The sequence below is a fragment of the Centruroides sculpturatus genome, unplaced genomic scaffold (genome assembly GCF_000671375.1).
Source record: "Centruroides sculpturatus isolate CEXI.00-Female unplaced genomic scaffold, Cexi_2.0 scaffold292, whole genome shotgun sequence".
NCBI classification, from domain to species: domain Eukaryota; kingdom Metazoa; phylum Arthropoda; class Arachnida; order Scorpiones; family Buthidae; genus Centruroides; species Centruroides sculpturatus.
In genome coordinates, this window is record NW_019384986.1 from 514,766 (window position 1) to 532,475 (window position 17,710).

A 17,710-nucleotide genomic window follows, 5' to 3' on the forward strand; every position below is an offset into this window, starting at 1 on the left:
CACATATGTTATCAATGGCTTTGTATTAAAAAATTTAGTCTATTTTTTCCAATTTAAATCTTGTAAAAAATTTGAAAATTCATTGATTATCAAATGAAAAATTAAGCATCTTTTTTCAATGTATTTCACATTAATACAGAGGATATTTTAGTATTGTAGGCGGGAGTAAGTTATTCTAGATCCTTTCTTGTGATCAGAAAAAAACATCCGTTTCCTGAGTAGGCTGTTTATGATTACTTTTAACATTATACTTTAGCTAATTATAGTGTTTAAAAATCCTCTGACATTTTAGTATAGTTACAGTTGATGTCGATAAAGGTTTTATTAACCAATGTGAGTATATTTATGAAGCCAAATTCATACAATCTATCTAGTTGATATCTAAATATATTACTAAATTATTAACTCAATAAATAAGAAGCAATTTAATAATTTTCAAAGCTTTTCCTTTTATGTTTGAGCCAATCTAAGATGCTTTTTGGCAGGTTTAACTTACGTGTATATTAGTGTTACAGTTTATTCTTATAGTGGATTAGTTATATAAATATATTTTTAACATTTAAACATAATTAAATGTGTGTGTGTATATATTTTTCTCGTTTTATTTAAGCAAAATTCCTGGTATCTATAGTAATTTTAGCTTTTATTACAAGTAAACTTCTTAAATATAAATACAGAATTGTATCCAATCTATAAAATTGTCGTTTTTTTTAGGAGGAAAAAACAATTCTTTCGATTATTTATAGTGAGTAAATATCATTCTTAAAATCGTAAACAAGAAGTAAAGATAAACCATTTTCTATTGTTACGTATAAAGTTAAGTATTTTACTATATATATTTACAAATATTTTATCATTACGGTCAAGTTACAAGCTTTGGAAATCTTACAATTACCTCGAAAAAAAACCGAGAATAATTTATCTTCTTAAAGTACAATCCACCTAAAAAAACATTTTACTATTTTATTACTTCTACATCTACGTTACTACAAAAAAAACAATCTTTTTCTAACGTTACGTGCCTCTAAAACCTCTGCAAAAAATTATAAATAATCAAAAAGTATATTCACCCTTTTTCACATTGACTAAAGAACTATTTTTATACATTATTATATAGAATTCTGTTGTTTCCAAGAGAACGAAATTTGAAGAAAATGATGTATATAAATCGTAACAAAGTTTCGCAATTGTCATCTCGTCAATTCGATTACGTTACACTTCTACATGACTTGTCAACTGATAAACTAGACGATACAATTGTTACTCGCGTCACATGATTTCGTGAAAGTACATGAATTACAATCGTCTCGAGTTCTTAACACACGTTACAAAGATCAGTAACGTGTGGTCGCATACTGGGATTAATTAATAACATCGTTACAATTCAAGGACTTTATATATATATATATATATTTTGGAGAGACAAAGTAGGTTTTGACACAGAAGAGTTACTATTGGATCGAAAGGAGTGTGACGTTGCTAAACTTAGTACCAAGCTTATTTATATAACCGAGAGGTGTCTATTGTATTCGGCAGTGATTTGTCACACAAGTGTTGTATGTTGTGAGTGTGTGTGATGGGATATTAACTCTTTAAGAATGGACAAGGAGCAGAGCAGTGTGAGCGAAACGATAGAATGTAAGAGGACAGTAAAAACTACTTTTGTCACTACCAGCTCTACTAAAACTTCTAAAGCTAACATTAGATTAAGGAGAGGTCAAACTTTACCCTTGACGCCTTTGAGATTAAAGCTTTATAAGAGGTAGGTCAATTTTATCGTTTCTACTTTCCAATTCGAAAACACTCCCTTTCTCCTTCACTATTCTTCTTCCTTAACTGAAGTTTATATTACGTGTATTATGTTACTTGACGTCACGTTTTTTAAGTAGTTTCACCCCTCCTACTGTTTTTTTTCTCTCTTATTATTTAAAATATTCGAAATTTTTATATACGATTTACAATGTCTACGCAACGAAATTAGGTCGAGAAGGGGGTAGAGGTTGGACAATAAAACTCAGAATGGTGTACAGATGATACACGTAACTTCCTTTATAGAGTTTTATAGCTACCTTTTGTTTCTCGTTTAATTTTTAATGGATTGTTAGAGAAAAATGTAATAATGTATCGATAGTCACGTGGTTTGTTTCTTTATCAGTAAATTGCTGAAAGAATCGAAACAATTTTGAAAATTGTGCCAATGCATTCTCTGTTCGTTAACTCAGCCAAGAATACCCTTTCGTGTTTTACTTTAGTTATTTGTTTTAAGTATTTTAACGTTGCTTACTCGTTTCAGAGTTAATGGTTTTATATTGATGACTCCACTAAAACGTTATTAAGCGTGAAGTTGGTTTGAATTTAGTAATTAATTACCATCTATTATAATTAGAATCATCCTATAAATAATATAAATAAATTTTTTTACATATTTAATGTTTAAATTTAGCTTTAAATATAGAGAATATGTATTAAACTAAGTCAGAGTTCATTCAACTTTTTAAGAGTTTTATCGGCGCTTTAATCAGACTCCTGCTATTTTTCTTTTTTAAAAAAAACAATTTAATGTTTTATTCTTAATTCTCTCGAGCTTATCGATCGAAGAATTGATTCAAATTTAAGTGACTTATAGTTAAATATATCCATTTAAATTCGAAATCTGTAACATTGAAACAGATTTATGAATAAGATAATAATAATGATTTAGAATTTAATACAGGGGTGTGTCGTTGAAAGTGAATTTTTTAGGAGTCAAACCTTTAAAAAAAATGAATTGTATTGTGGATGTAAAGCTGCGTAAAGCATTACGCACCTTACCTATCAATCGATACGTAGTCTCAAAAGGATAGCATAGAAGAAAATTAGTTCTTGTGTCATTATTTACTTTTCAACTTAGTTTATTTTGCTGCAACTGTAGACTTATGAATGATTGCAGATATTCAGTTGATACTCTCGATAATTCGCTGAATTTTTTTAAATATTTTTTTCTGTAAGGATAGAAGGTGTTTGTTCAACATATTCTCATTATGACTGTTACTCCATGTGATGATTTTCATTTAGTTTTATTTTTAATTTATGCCGCTACACTTTAATAGGATGTATTTTAACTAAAAATATACATAAGGTCAGATTTATTAGCATATAAACTTTATTTAATTTAATAAGTTATACATTTATTATTAAAGTCGAGAAGTGGAGGAGGAAAGGATGTGTTTTTTTAAGATGATTTGACTTAATTTTATTTATTTTGTATTAGTTTAAATAGATAAATATTGTATTCTTCTCTATGATTCATAAGCTGGAAAAATATTTGTTTACCTTATTCACTTTCAATTTTAATATGATATTTTAATATTTGGGTAAGTGTAGTGGTTAATAGATGAAAAAATAAAGGAAAAAAATAGATTAAAATTGGGTACTTTATCGGAGCATGAACATAAAACCACAATATGGATATCCCAAGGGAAAATACCATCTGTCTACAAGATGCATACTAGCTATAAATTCAATTACTTAACATAAAATATAAAAGAATTTTTACATGTAGAATTTTATTTTATTCTTTTAAAGAAAAATAAATTAATTATTTCAAAGGAAAATCTATAATACGGAGATAAATTTATAGGATTTATAGAATTTATCAATGAGTTGAAGTTACAAAAATGCATAAAAATGAATGAAATTTATTGTGTAAACGCATGAAATTTCGATGAAATGAAAAGTCTTTGTGAATTTTTTTTATTTAAATTAAAATGGACGTAACGTGGTAAATATATTTTTACATAAAATTCAAAGTCATTTAATTTTTATGCAAATAATATATTAGTAGTAGCGCAATATATATATACAGAAAATGCAATTCATTTAGGAAATTTTTTAACTAGAAATAAAATTAGCATAGGAAATTCTGTGAAAAATAAAAGCCACGTTTAAAAATTACAAATAAAAAATTCAAAAATAGTTTCAAAATATTTAATTTATACTTAAATAACAATTGACTAGTGGGATCCAAAGCTTCATTCTCTACCTAGAAAGGTGAGTGTGTGTCTGTGTATGCATGTAGTTTGTTGATTGCGTGTAATTTGGCATAATGCCAGCCAAGTCGAAGTATACAGAATTATCTTAACTTCGGTAGATAAGGGCAAACACTATTGTTTACAGATGCTGCCGGTACAGTTTGAAACAGATCTAAATCACACGCTAGAATAAGATAAAGAAAAAAAAAACGTAAAGATTAAAACACTCGAAAATATAAAATTTGTGATTACGTGTTCATTGAAAAGGAGAATAAAGGAATATAATATATATATTATTATAAGAGTGATCGATCTAGAATTTTTCAATTGCTCTTACAAAAATATAATATGTACTTATGCACGTATCATTGATCTTTGTAAATACAATTCTTTGTATGTTTTAGTACAGATCGATTTAAAAATTCTTTACTTTTAAGATAATTTTTTATTATTTAAAATGTTGAAACGTATAAATAAATTGATTTTGTTGTGTTTTAAAAGTAAATATTTACGTTAAATGATAATTTTCTCTTGATAAAATTAAATTGGGTTATCGAGAAGACACTGGCGTAATCAAAGATAAATCGAATTGTCAGTTGCTTTCTACGCTGTTTATTACTTAAAAAATGATATCATAATGTATTCTATTTTGTAAAAAATTTAATATTATAAGCGTCGAGTTTATTATTTATTAATTAATTATTGTTAAATTTATACAGGTAATTGCTACAGTGCCGTGAAAATCGAATTATATGATTAATTTAAATGTTATCAGTTCTAATTTTAAATTAACCGAGCTTCGTTCCGTGGTAATAAACATCTTTCTAACTGCCTCAATTTACAATTTGTTTTATTCAATTATCAGAAAATTAAACAGTTAATAGAGAAAGAAGCGTTACTGTAAAGTTGATTTTCTCTCGATTTTGGTTGTTCCTGGAAGCGATCCAAACATTGATTGAATTAATTCGATTAGTGTTCGATCTACACAAATTAACATCGGTCCTGCCTAAATTGTTTAAGCTCTCGTGTTCATTCCCACCTTGTCCAACTATTAAACACGAATATAACGTTGTAAAGACAAGAAACAATCAAGAAATCTTCGTTAACATCGGTTGTGTGAGCGACTCCATTTAGTTTCTAGGGGGAAAAACACTGAGAATTTTTATAAACTAGTTTAAAACGTAAGTAAGATAAATAGGTGTTGTTGCAGCGCATCGGCTTTATAATCTTGTTTTGATGTTTGTATCGCCGAAGTGAATGTATCTGACAGAATGCGCTATACGGACTGACGCATTGATGCGCTTGCCCCTGTAAATTGCGTTTTCCAACAAGGATAGCAAGTCAGACGGAGAAGTTTACAAACACGAGTACTTGTCGAACGCTTCGATGTGTTAGCCAGGTGTAATAGGAGGGAGGACTTATAAGTCACGATCAATCCCATGAGTCAAAGCGCGTCACTATACCGTCAAACCCGTAATATAACCACTCCGTGTAGTAGCTAAGACGACATTGATTGCTGCGGTGTCACCCCATGGAAGCGGAGTGGCCTGCCTCTCACATCTTCCAATATCCTTTTCGGTCTTGATGTGCGCCGGATTTTCCTCTAGCAAAATGGGATGACTCACTACAGACCTCTACTCGACACGATTTTGCCATGAGAGAATGCTGGCCCTGGCCGTATTGCTGCTTTCTCTGATAAGGTATCTGTATCCGAGGGGGGAGAGAAGAGCGTGTGTCACACTTGCCCCTACTTCGGCTCGTATGTCAAGATGTGGATGTGGAACGAGGAAGCAGTTTTTGGAAAAGTCGTGCGGAAGGTAAACGTTTCTTTTCCCCCTTTTGCATCTCTCCTTTAAAGATTTTCATCTTTTCTTTTACATGTTTCTGTTTTATTTTTCGATCAATTTTATCTTTAACACGCCGAGAAGTTAAATTGCCTGCAACGCATCGACATTACAGGATTAAATTAATAAAAATAGATGTATAAAAGGATTAAAAAAAAAACAACTTCCATTAGGGGGATCATCCTTATCGTTTTATGCAATTAATCAAACGTTTATTCTTTAAGAGAGTTTTTTGATGGAATATTCACTTAAGATGGTAAAAATAATTTAAAAGCTTCCCCTTTATAAACTAGTTGGAAGTTTCATACACTTATCAACTTGGCTTTTACTGTGTCGATACCTTAACACGTGATATCGGAGGTAGGAGTTTTAGCATGAGAAGCATGACGTCTTTGACCTACTTCTATCCTTTTCGACGCCGCCTCCCCTACGAGAGTGTCAGACATCTTTCGTGACGTCAGAGCCGCCATTCCCATGACGACTAGGACCAGAAATTCGATCCGGATCTACACATCTTCCTCATCTCGCCTTCTCCTATTGATTCTAATTGGATTTAAGACCGACTTTTACACGTCGATTAATTTAATGGTTCGAATGAATAATTCATCAATTATTTTATATTCTGTCGGCTTTCTCAACTCGTATAGAGGGGGAAAAAATTACAAAGTACATTTTGAATTTTCGTGTTAGCCTGCGGTTTCCATAGCAACGGGAAGACGTCATATCCGTTCACACCGTACAAAAAAAATAAAAAAATAAAAATAATATTCTTTTAGCGAAGATTAATAGACTCGATCTTAAACACGGAAATTAATAATGATCGCAATTATGATTTCTTTTTTTCGCGTTTAGTTAAGAAAAAAAAAACGATAGAGATTGTTGCCTTTCTGTCCTCCTCGGGGCTTATTTATGATTCTTAAAGTGAGTTTTACAGCATTTTTTTAACTCCCTATTTACAGTTTCGACGTGGACGATGGCTCGACTCAAAATCGCCACCTCCTGGATGCTTCGAGTCCTTCTTCAGGACTGGTCCTTCAGACTTTCCCACAGAGAAGAGAATCCTTCCTGTACAGGTCGGACAGCGAATACGAAATGTCACCAAAATCCGCTTCACGTCATTCCTCCTTAGGAAGCGACACGTAAGTTGTACTCATGTTGTGTCGATCGATTTTTTAACCAGTACAGGAGCACCTGCTACATCTTTTGCCGCATTAACGTCGGTAATTAACTTTTAAAAGTCATTTTTCCAAGTGGTTTGATGCGAGTTGCTTCCTTTGTCTAGACAATCGATACCTTGTCTGAAGAGTTTGGGTGTGGAGGTGATGCGTTTCCTCCGTTGACGATCAATGACTCCCTGGGCGTTACCGATATTCGGTTCTGAGTTGGGACAACCTTCGAAAAACCTCATTAAATAATCATAAAAATAAATTAAAGGAATCTTATTTTAACAAGCGAGCAACAATAAGTTCAAAGTTCAACGCGCAACTTGGATATCTTTCTGACGAATTTGGTAATCTTGTGGATCCTTTCCAAGTGATTCATGGCATTACTATTGAAAATGTCGTGGAAAAGATAACTGTTACGAGTTATTTATCAGTAAATTTAAGTCCAGTCGTAAATATTTTAACTCGTAGAACACCTTTAAATTAAAACTGTAACAGTTGGTTCTATTTCGGAGAGGAGGAAAAAAAAAGCGTGCAAAATCTTCTACTAGATATTAAATTTAAATGAACAGCTGAAGAAATCCATTCTATCTTTTAAATTTTTAATTTAATATCAAACTTTAAACTCTTATAAATTCCAAAAACAAAATTATTTTAAGAAATTTATCCTTTTACTTTAATTAATTAAAAACAAAACTTTATAAGTTACAGGTTAGGAATTTGGAAAAAAATTCAGCATTTTTTAAATATTTGAATGATAAAATTCTTACAAAATAGCGTCAACAGTAAATAGAGAAAGGTATTTTTTCTATCAGTGATGTGAATTTTTGTCGTTTGATGAATTGGATTTAGGAAGGTTTCTCCATCGATTACGTGGCGAGTAAACATGTTCGATGACAGTCAAGTATTTCTCAATTTTTTTTCTTTTTTTGTCACATATCAACACGTCTTTTCATAAAAATTTCATGAAATCTTTTTGATCTGTTAAACTGTACACAGAATTACTTCCTTCGTCTATACAACTGTTAAATTTAGAAGATAGAACAATAACCTTTCATACGTTGGACGTCGTGGCAATTCTGAAAATTCAAAAAATAGATACGATAGCAGACCTGGAAGACGTTTTTAATTAATTTTAAAACCGTAAAAAGAATTCTTTTTCCATTTATTACACAAACGTCACGTCTATTAAAAACTTTTCTGACGTTTAATTATGATTATGATACGTTGGAAAGTTTTGTCGAAACTATAAAATTGGGTGTGTCGGAATTAACGGCAAATATGGTCTAAAATTTGAGGTTAATTGTATAATCTCAACGATAAATTCATAATTAACTTTGATATCAGTTATTATCTATGATTAAAGATAAGAAAAGAATCCAGAAAACGTCAGTCGAGAAACGATACTCTTCAATTTCTTAAACGGTAGACCGCGGTCTACTATTGAAAAACCGAGCCTTTTAGAAGGGAGTGGAAAAGGTTAAAGATATTTTAACACTTCAGTCATCTACAGATAACCTTTTAGATGTGAAATTCATACGTAAAGAGCTCTAGAGATTCTAGAAGATGTATTAGATGGAATGTAAGAATTTAAGGATTTAACACCCATATTTTCACATGAAACTTAACATAAATCAAAACGATACTATACAGAAAATTTTTATAAATGTATATAATTTATTGTTTGTTGTTGGTGGGAAGGAATATCATCTTAGAAGGTCATAAAAAGTCGGTATGCCAAGTTGGCAGAGCACAACATAGCGATTTAAGTTCGCCAGACTCGCTACATACTCGTACATTTATCATGATAAATTTTCATATCTATCTCTGGCTTAACGATTCATTTGACTACATTAAAATCCTCTATCCAATATCTACATTTAGTAATTTATAGCATTGGCCTGCATGAAGTTTAAAATTACGTAAATTAATTTTTTTTTCTTGGGATTTATCCAAAATTTCCATTCAGAGTAAAGCCTTGCCTACTATATGACGAACTGCGTGTACATTTTTTTAATATTTAAAGTATTCGTAAACATACGTAACGCCCTCGATAACGTAGATTAAACTTGTAGCTCAATTAGTTAGAAGTTAGTTGGAGAGTTGATGCTGGAGCGTGTTCTTGTGCCAGATTATAAACTAGGGCATTACCTTTATGAGTTAAAAATATGTATAAATACATACGTTTTTCTGGAAATTTTGCAGTTTGTGGGGTTTATTTTCTTCTGAAACGTCTTCTTGGAGGGAGTGGAAGCTTTTAAAATTAGTATTAAGTTGATTCTTTATCAGAAGAAGACATATAAAACGCTTATTGTTGAGGTAATTTACGATGCTAGAGATATAATAATCAAAAATAGAAGTTGTTCTGGCTAATGACCAGTGAGTATTTTTTTTAAAAGTTATATGGTTAGAAAGTGGTGATTGTCGAGTTGCATTCAGTCGAGGTGAATCACTCTTTAGTTAGAAGAAGAAGAAGACCACCTCCCGATGTCTACACAACAACTGGGACGGATATTTACTCGATAATATTGCAATAGTTACTTTCTCTAATTGGCTATGATCCAGTACTGTCTTGATGTTGTTCTAGGTACTCCTCTTTCGCTTTCTACTGGAATTTTGCCATTCACCTCTCTATTTATAGCCAAACGTCTGAGCCAATTTCAAGCGTTTTCATCATAATAATTGCTTATCGATAAGTCTCTTTATCACCACTACCGGCAAATTCGAAAAATAAGCAACTCGTGTCGTCACATATGTTCCTACAATTCTCGGCTATAGTTACGATGCATTCTGAGAAAAGCAATCAAGTGTAAGTGATGACGAAAGAAATATTCTTTTAGCTAATGACGAATGATGACCGATGATACATTTGATGTCATTTCTATGGCCAAAAACCAATTATCGATTGTTTTACATTGCAGACACAGCGAAGATTTGATCGTCACACCTTTCGCCCAGATTTTAGCAAGTTTAAAAAATGTACGAAACAACTATATCTGTATTACCAACGTATCACCCATTAAGTGAGTTTCCTTTATTAATAATTAAATTTATAATTATTATCATCATCATATATTTCATAATTATAATCGTTTAGTTTACTATCATCATATATTATTCATCCATTTTATTTCTTAATCATAACACAGCATTACTTTTATTATTATTATATACAATATTCTCTTCATCATCATCATCATTACTTTTTTTTGCCATTTAATGATCATCAGCATCACATTCGTGACTAAATTATAATTTTCTTTTTTATTAATTTCCTTATATAGAAACAAGAAAATCACTATCAGTCCTAGCAACAGTAGTCCCGCAAGACCAATTTCTGGTGAGTTTCATCCAAATTTTTACTTTTAATAATATATAACTCGTATGTAAGCACGTGTAGGACAGTAATAACTTTATATATATATAATATTTGTCGACTGTATAATTTGATATATCGAATTTTAACTCGAAAATCGATCTGGGACAACATTTGCCATTGATTTCGAACGATATTTTTATAATTTAAAGTTAAAATTACAGTTAAATCTACAGGGAAAAAAAAGCTAATTTCCTTACCCATTCGCTTGAAGTATGTTATTAGATTTTGATTGATGGGAGTTAATTCAATTTTGTTTATCCTAAATACATTTAACAGAATTAATGCGATTCTTGTTTACCTCATGCTTACTATATTCAGTCTTTTCTCTTCATAAATCTTCCTGCCAAGTTTAACTTCACTAATTTTCTAAATTTCGTTTCATTAAAACTTTTTTAAAGTAGTAGTTTATACGCTTAAATGAGATTATTTTAAATAGTTTTTTTTCAATTGAAATAATTAACATTATACTTCTCGTAATTGTAATTAAGGTCTTAACTTAATATGATTCACTTTGGAGTAATTTTAGTTTATTTTAAACTTTGCTTACGCGAAAATTATGTTTTTTTTTTTTTTTAATTATTCTAAACCGTTAAAAACCGTTTAAAATTCTTTCAAAATTCTAATTTAATTCTAAAAAAAAATACAAAAATTAAATCCTTTTGTTGTATATTTTGTTAGAAGAGCCACAGTCTAAACTGGCTCAAGAAACCTTGGACGAATTGGATTGGTGTTTAGAGCAGTTGGAAACTATTCAGGCACATAGGTCGGTGGGAGACATGGCATTCAGCAAGGTAAGTTGCTTTACATCCAGAAATTTTTGACGTCATATATATATACTCACATCTTTCGCAACTCATAAACTGCACTCACTTGGAATGTATGTAAACATCTTCCGTTCGAGAATCTTTAAAGTAGAAAGAGATTAATGAGAATTTAACTGGGTAATTTAGCACTTTATGATGTTATAAGATAAATAATCCGTCTCTTACTCATCGTAAACATCGCTGTAAAAAAAAGGATATTTGAAAAATTTATCTCCTAATATAGTTGTTTTTTTCTCTACTTTTTCAGTTCAAAAGAATGCTTAACAAGGAACTCAGCCATTTTTCTGACACCAAGACGGGAAGTCAAATTTCTGATTACATCTATACATTTCTCGGTAAGTTAGAAAAAAAAATCGGAAATTTTTATTAATTTTTAGTTAAATAAATACGAGAAATCAAACACAAACTTCATTCAGATAAGAAACAGGAAGTCGACTTATCCAGTTTACGAGAAGAGGAAACATATCAGGTGGTTCCCAGTCGAGCAAGACATCGAGGTGGACAGTCCATGTCACAGATAACTGGCATCAAGAAAACGTTATGTCACACAAACAGCCTCAGCATATTGCCTAAATACGGTGTTGAAACATGCTACGAAGAAGAATTAGGAAGGGTGAGTCCAGTGATTAAAAAACATTAATTCCTCCTTCTTTGCCGAAAAATTTCATAAATATTTATTTATTTCTTTTAGTATCTTAAAGATTTAGATAGGTGGGGAATAGATATCTTCAAAATTTCTGAATACTCTAATGGGCATCCATTAACTGCGATGACCTACGCGATATTTCGAGTAAGTAGGTATTGCCATCGCATCAATATCAATCGATAGTGCTTCGTATCGTTTTCTAGCAACTGAGCGTTACAATTGTTACGTTTCAGGAGAGGGATTTATTGAAGACATTTAAGATACCGTCCAAAACTTTGATCACCTTCCTTCTGACGTTAGAGGATCATTATTTAAAAGTACCCTATCATAACAGCACCCACGCTGCGGACGTCACGCAATCGGTGCATGTATTATTACTAGCTTCTGCTTTTGATGTAAGCTTATTTATATATATAAATATATATATTAAGATGTCACATTTACAAAAAAAAATCATGTTCTTGTAGACAGTGTTTGGTGACTTGGAGATTTTATCAACTTTATTCGCTGCAGCCATTCACGATGCTGATCATCCGGGTGTGACTAATCAATACTTAATTAATTCTAGTAAGTTAATTATTTATTATACTCTACCAATTTCTGTGAAAAATTAATGAAAATATTTTAATAATAAACATGAATTCTGTTATTTTTCTCCCTCGCTTATGATCAAATAATTTCTGTAGATTTTTTCTGTCCTTGAAAGATTTTTATACACAGTGATACAGTACAGTACCTCGTACTTCGAACGCTGAAATTAATTAAATTCGAAGTACGAGGCATCACTGTATTTAATTCTGATAGAAATTTCTAAAAGATTAATAAATATTTTTATTTTCTAGGTTCTGAATTGGCATTGATGTACAACGACGAATCTGTTCTAGAGAATCATTCGTTGGCTGTTGCGTTTAAATTACTTCAAGATGAAAACTGCAACATTTTTGTCAATCTTAATAAAAAGCAAAGACAATCACTTAGGAAGATGACTATCGACATGGTATTAATTAGGTTTTCTACACGTTTAATTGATTTAAATTCTCAAAATATAAAATACTAAACTCTTGCTACTTACAGGTTTTGGCTACTGATATGTCCAAACACATGAATTTATTAGCTGATCTCAAAACAATGGTGGAAACCAAGAAAATTTCTGGATCTGGAGTATTACATCTAGATAATTATACAGAAAGAATTCAGGTAAAGGCATCTACAATGTTTACATTTAATTCTATTCGGTTCTTTCAATTAAACAAAAATATTCATATGTTTTTGCAGGTGCTACAGAATATGGTACATTGCGCTGATCTCAGTAATCCAACAAAACCTTTAGATTTGTATAAAAATTGGGTGAATTTAATTATGGAGGAATTTTTTCAACAAGGTGATAAAGAAAGAGACTGTGGAATGGATATAAGTCCGATGTGTGATCGTCATAATATTAGCATTGAAAAATCTCAGGTGATTAACTAGATATTGAAGTTAGATGAATATTATTAAATATTTGATTAGTAAACATAATTATTAATCTCTTTATAGGTAGGGTTTATTGATTATATAGTCCATCCCCTTTGGGAGACTTGGGGAGATTTAGTACATCCAGATGCTCAGGAGATTTTAGATACGTTGGAAGAAAATCGTGATTGGTACCAGAACATGATACCAATCAGCCCTTCGTCTAGCGCTCACGAAATATCCGAATCTATGAGAGAAAGAGAAATGCCCAGTTACGGTTCGCGCTTGAATGCAGCGGCTGACAGGATTAAATTTCAAGTGACAATCGAAGAACCAGAAGAGGAGGAGGAAGAAGACGACTTTCAGTCAGAAGAAATCTGAAGAAATTGATTAAAACTCGGTGCGATGAAAGTTCGAAACAACTTTGGCACCTTTCGAAAAGTTTGTGGATACAGGGATCAATACGGCTGGGATTGACACCAACCTGTGTCTGAGGTGCTGAGCTGTCCACTACGAGCCGAGCTGATGATGGACAAAGGGAATATACGATTTCCTTCTTATCTTTCCGAGGCGATCTTATTTAAGCTACAAAGATTCTACATCTCCTGCTATATTCCTTTTTCATCTTAATTCCTGTGTTGGAGCTTTGATCAGAACTTTGATCACATCGTTGCCATATTGACATTGGTGCTATGCCTTGTTGTCCACTTACTGTCCAACCACTGCCTTGTTGTTTCAGTATCTTCTCTTGTTAATCACAATCTGGTTCACTAAACGAATACGACGAAAGAAACATCTTTAATATAAACAAGGCACGAAGATGGTTCCTAATCGGTTTGGTCGAAAAATAACTCGAGAAATATAAACTATAGCAATTAGTGCCAATCGAAGGAGCGATTTTATTCCCATCAGACCGTTGAAAAAATGGGAGAAAATAAGAAATTATGGATATGTGGAAGGGTATGAACCAGTTCCCGAAGTGCAATCCTTAACGCTTAAATGTGTATTTATTAAATGTGGACATAATAAGTAGGGCCTACAATACTTACACTAATAGGATGCTGCTATAATGTGCGTTACCTATTTGTATAACGTTTCCTAAATTCAGGAGAAACGATATCGCTGTTTATTGCAGCGTGTACATATCCCCGATTGCCATGTGTCCCCCCCTGTATAAAGTGTTTATTATTACGTTGTAATATATACAGTAGAAAAAACGGTTTGTTAATAACTGTCATTCGTTGTTCTCCAACTGATGATGATGATGATGATCCTTTGCTTGATGATCTTGCCCAAAAACCATATTTTTTCTTTTCTTTAGCAATAATTTAATTCAGCATTCTCTCACACATACATATATATATTATTATATATATATATATATATATAAATACACATATACCTGTCAATTGGTCGTGTCTCTATTCACTTTGCTCTACAAACTGCAATAAGAAACAGACGAAGGAATGTTTTCTTCTTTTTTGTTTTTTATTTTTTAATCAAAACATATGTCTTGCACAAAATTGACCGATATCAGGTCGTCGTGTACAATATTTGAGAAATATAGATCTCAAAATTCATTTGTCTTGTTCTGTTTTGTTTATTTATCTATTGTTTTTTTTTGTTTTTACANTCAAAATCGACCAATGAGCGAAATGTACAGATTTATTCTAGAAAAGAAAGAAACTGATTGGTTAACCGTTTGTAGACAAATCCGCGGCTGTATAAAATTTATTCTAAATAAATTAAATAAAAAAAAATTTAATTTAACTCAAACATATCAATAATACATTTTTTAACGACAAAAAAGGAATTTTCTGCTAAAAATTATTTTAAAAAAAGTAAAATATATATTTTATAAAGTTTAAAAGAAAATATAGATATATATTAATAACTAATTTACGATAAAAATAATTCAGAATTAAATATTATCCAGGAGGAATTGGATAAAAATTGTGAGATGTCAACCGAAAGTGGAGCCCATTGTAAACACAGGATAATAAATATATAATCAAGAAAGAATGTCGCTTTTGCCCTAATAATAATAATAGTAATTCTTTCATGACATCAGCAATAAATAATATCTTTTGAACAATTCAAACTTCTGCTTCTTTCATTTATTTTATATCCTAACAAAATACACTAATTTTCTTTATCGTTTATTCTACAAGGAGCTTGATAAACAGTTCTAGATTCTGTCTTATACAATAAATTCTAGTAAAATTGTAAAACAACGAAGAAGATTTTAACGAAAGTATCGTTTATATAACAATTAAGATACTTAATTTTCTTTTAGAAATATTTATCGACGTCTTTAGTTACTCAATACTTTCTAATTTTGTAAGGTAACGCCTAGTTTCTACTACAGATCAATAGTAAGGATCATTCTACACCACATCGATTTTCATTAATTTTAAAAATATATTTAATATCTAATAATATAAATGAATATATTTAATAGTATTTTAAAATTTTCCTACTTATTTCGATAAATAAAGGCTTTATATTTAGATATTTTTTTGCTAAATTTTCTAAATTTTTATTAAAAATTTAGCCTAAAATATTATTTAACACAAGAATTTTAAATCAAATTACCTTTAATACCATTTCTTTAGATTAAAATATAAATTAATCTTCGAACCGTTATTGATTTTATAACGGATTTACGGATTATAGAGACGACTCTAGAAAAGTGAGAAACTGATTGGTTAATTTGTATTCAAATAAACCAATTAGCGTGTGGAGTATCTAGAACGTTTTATTGCCTAATTGTCGCCAATTTATTTAATTATTTTCGAATAGTTTGAAGAATAATTTTGTAAATAATTGTTGAAAAATAAATATGAATAATTACAGATTTAAATCCTTAAATATGTTCTATCAAAATACGTGAAAAAAGATAAGAATTCCTATTAAAATATTCTTAATATAGCGACAAATATCACTAAATTTTATCAAAAATTAATCTAAACTCATTTTATTCTCTTCCTAGAAAATCCTCATAATGTTAAAGCTGAAGATTGATTTTCTTTATCCAACGTCAAATATTGTTGAAGTTAACGTTTATTGTCAGAAAATTCTTTCTTTTTTAAATGTCAAATAACTATTGATATTTCTTTAAAACATTTTGATTTTAAAAACGGTAAAAAATTTTCTTTAATATTAGTTTTTTAAATAAGCTAAAAATCGATGTGTTACCTTAATATTAAAATTTCATAAGTTATATATATTTAAACCAGGATTTTCTTTTTAATTCAAAATATAGGGTGGTTCAAAAGTCAAATAACCACTGAATAGACTAAATTGCTGTCTTATTCAAATACTTTATTTCGTACAAACTTTTCAAGAGCAGTTTGAAACGAAATACTTATTCAATACACAACTTTCATCGTATTAAGTTATGACAAGAGCAATCACGTACCCTGAAGCTAGGGCCTCAGGGTCCCTCTATTCTTCTTTTTAAGAAGTGATGCTCTCGGCTTATTATATTGATTTTTTTCTCATTTTTTTTCACTTGAATTACATTAAACGAATTTTTAGACTTAAAAATACAGATTCCTACCGAGGCCTTCAGGATATATCTTGGATTTCCTCCATCATTAGGCCTGAGATTCGTGAAAACTAGAATTAACTAATATTTAGGCTATCCTGTATTTTTTAAAATACTTAATCACTTTTAAAACTAGTGTTTCTCACATTGTAGAACGTTTTGCATTCTTTTAATCTTAATATTTTAGATAATAAATGGTATTAAGAGATGGATGGCATTATTCAAGAAGAATGCTGAAAAAATCTCTGAATTCTGAAGGTAGCGGTTATTGTACTCATACAGAAAAGCCGAACACTTTATAGTATTCAGTCCATTAATCCGGATCAGTGATTCTCAATGGATAGTCAGTTCATTAACGGAAAACGAATTTCAGTAAAAAGGAAAAAAAAAAGAAAAATTACATTCCAAAAAGTAATATCTAGTTTTAAATTAGAAAAATTCTTTATAGAAAACTAAATACTGTACTTTGTTTCAAGAACAACAATAGGAAATCCAATAACTTAATAAGTAAATGCACGACTAATGTAGCTTATTAACTTTATTATTTTTTAATATTAATCATAGGAAGAAATAGACTAAACATAAATAGAAATGTAAGTGTGAAATATCGACAGTCATAATAAATTAGTGATTCTTTCTATCGACAGATGGCATAATGATGCAACTTGGATAACATCTATATCACGTTGTTGCTACTGTATTTATAGTACATCACTACTATCCTATAGAAACATTGTATAGCACTTAAGTACAAAAATATACATCTTCGGAGCAAATCCTGTTATTGAAAATTATAAAAATTAAGTAATTTGTTTCGCGTATATCACATAGTAACATAGTTT

At 30.4% G+C, this 17,710-nt stretch overlaps 1 protein-coding gene across 1 annotated transcript; it reads left to right on the forward strand.

Moving 5' to 3' along the window:
• The first annotated feature begins 1,101 nt into the window (after positions 1-1,101).
• On the forward strand, positions 1,102-14,898 carry LOC111632923 (cAMP-specific 3',5'-cyclic phosphodiesterase 4C-like). Its single transcript, XM_023377447.1, has 14 exons — positions 1,102-1,762; positions 6,814-6,993; positions 9,939-10,040; positions 10,302-10,357; positions 11,075-11,187; positions 11,468-11,555; positions 11,637-11,833; positions 11,912-12,010; positions 12,100-12,261; positions 12,334-12,433; positions 12,709-12,863; positions 12,941-13,063; positions 13,142-13,324; positions 13,403-14,898. Exons 1-14 carry the CDS (start codon positions 1,599-1,601, stop codon positions 13,697-13,699), a joined length of 2,019 nt encoding a protein of 672 aa, XP_023233215.1. The 5' UTR covers positions 1,102-1,598; the 3' UTR covers positions 13,700-14,898.
• The last annotated feature ends 2,812 nt before the right edge of the window (positions 14,899-17,710 follow it).

Bases quoted from the DNA above. Each gene is read 5' to 3' on its own strand.
- LOC111632923 (XM_023377447.1), top strand. From the start codon at position 1,599: ATGGACAAGGAGCAGAGCAGTGTGAGCGAAACGATAGAATGTAAGAGG. The intron at 1,763-6,813 runs GTAGGTCAATTT...CCCTATTTACAG, and splicing joins AGATTAAAGCTTTATAAGAG to TTTCGACGTGGACGATGGCT. The intron at 11,834-11,911 runs GTGAGTCCAGTG...TATTTCTTTTAG, and splicing joins ACGAAGAAGAATTAGGAAGG to TATCTTAAAGATTTAGATAG.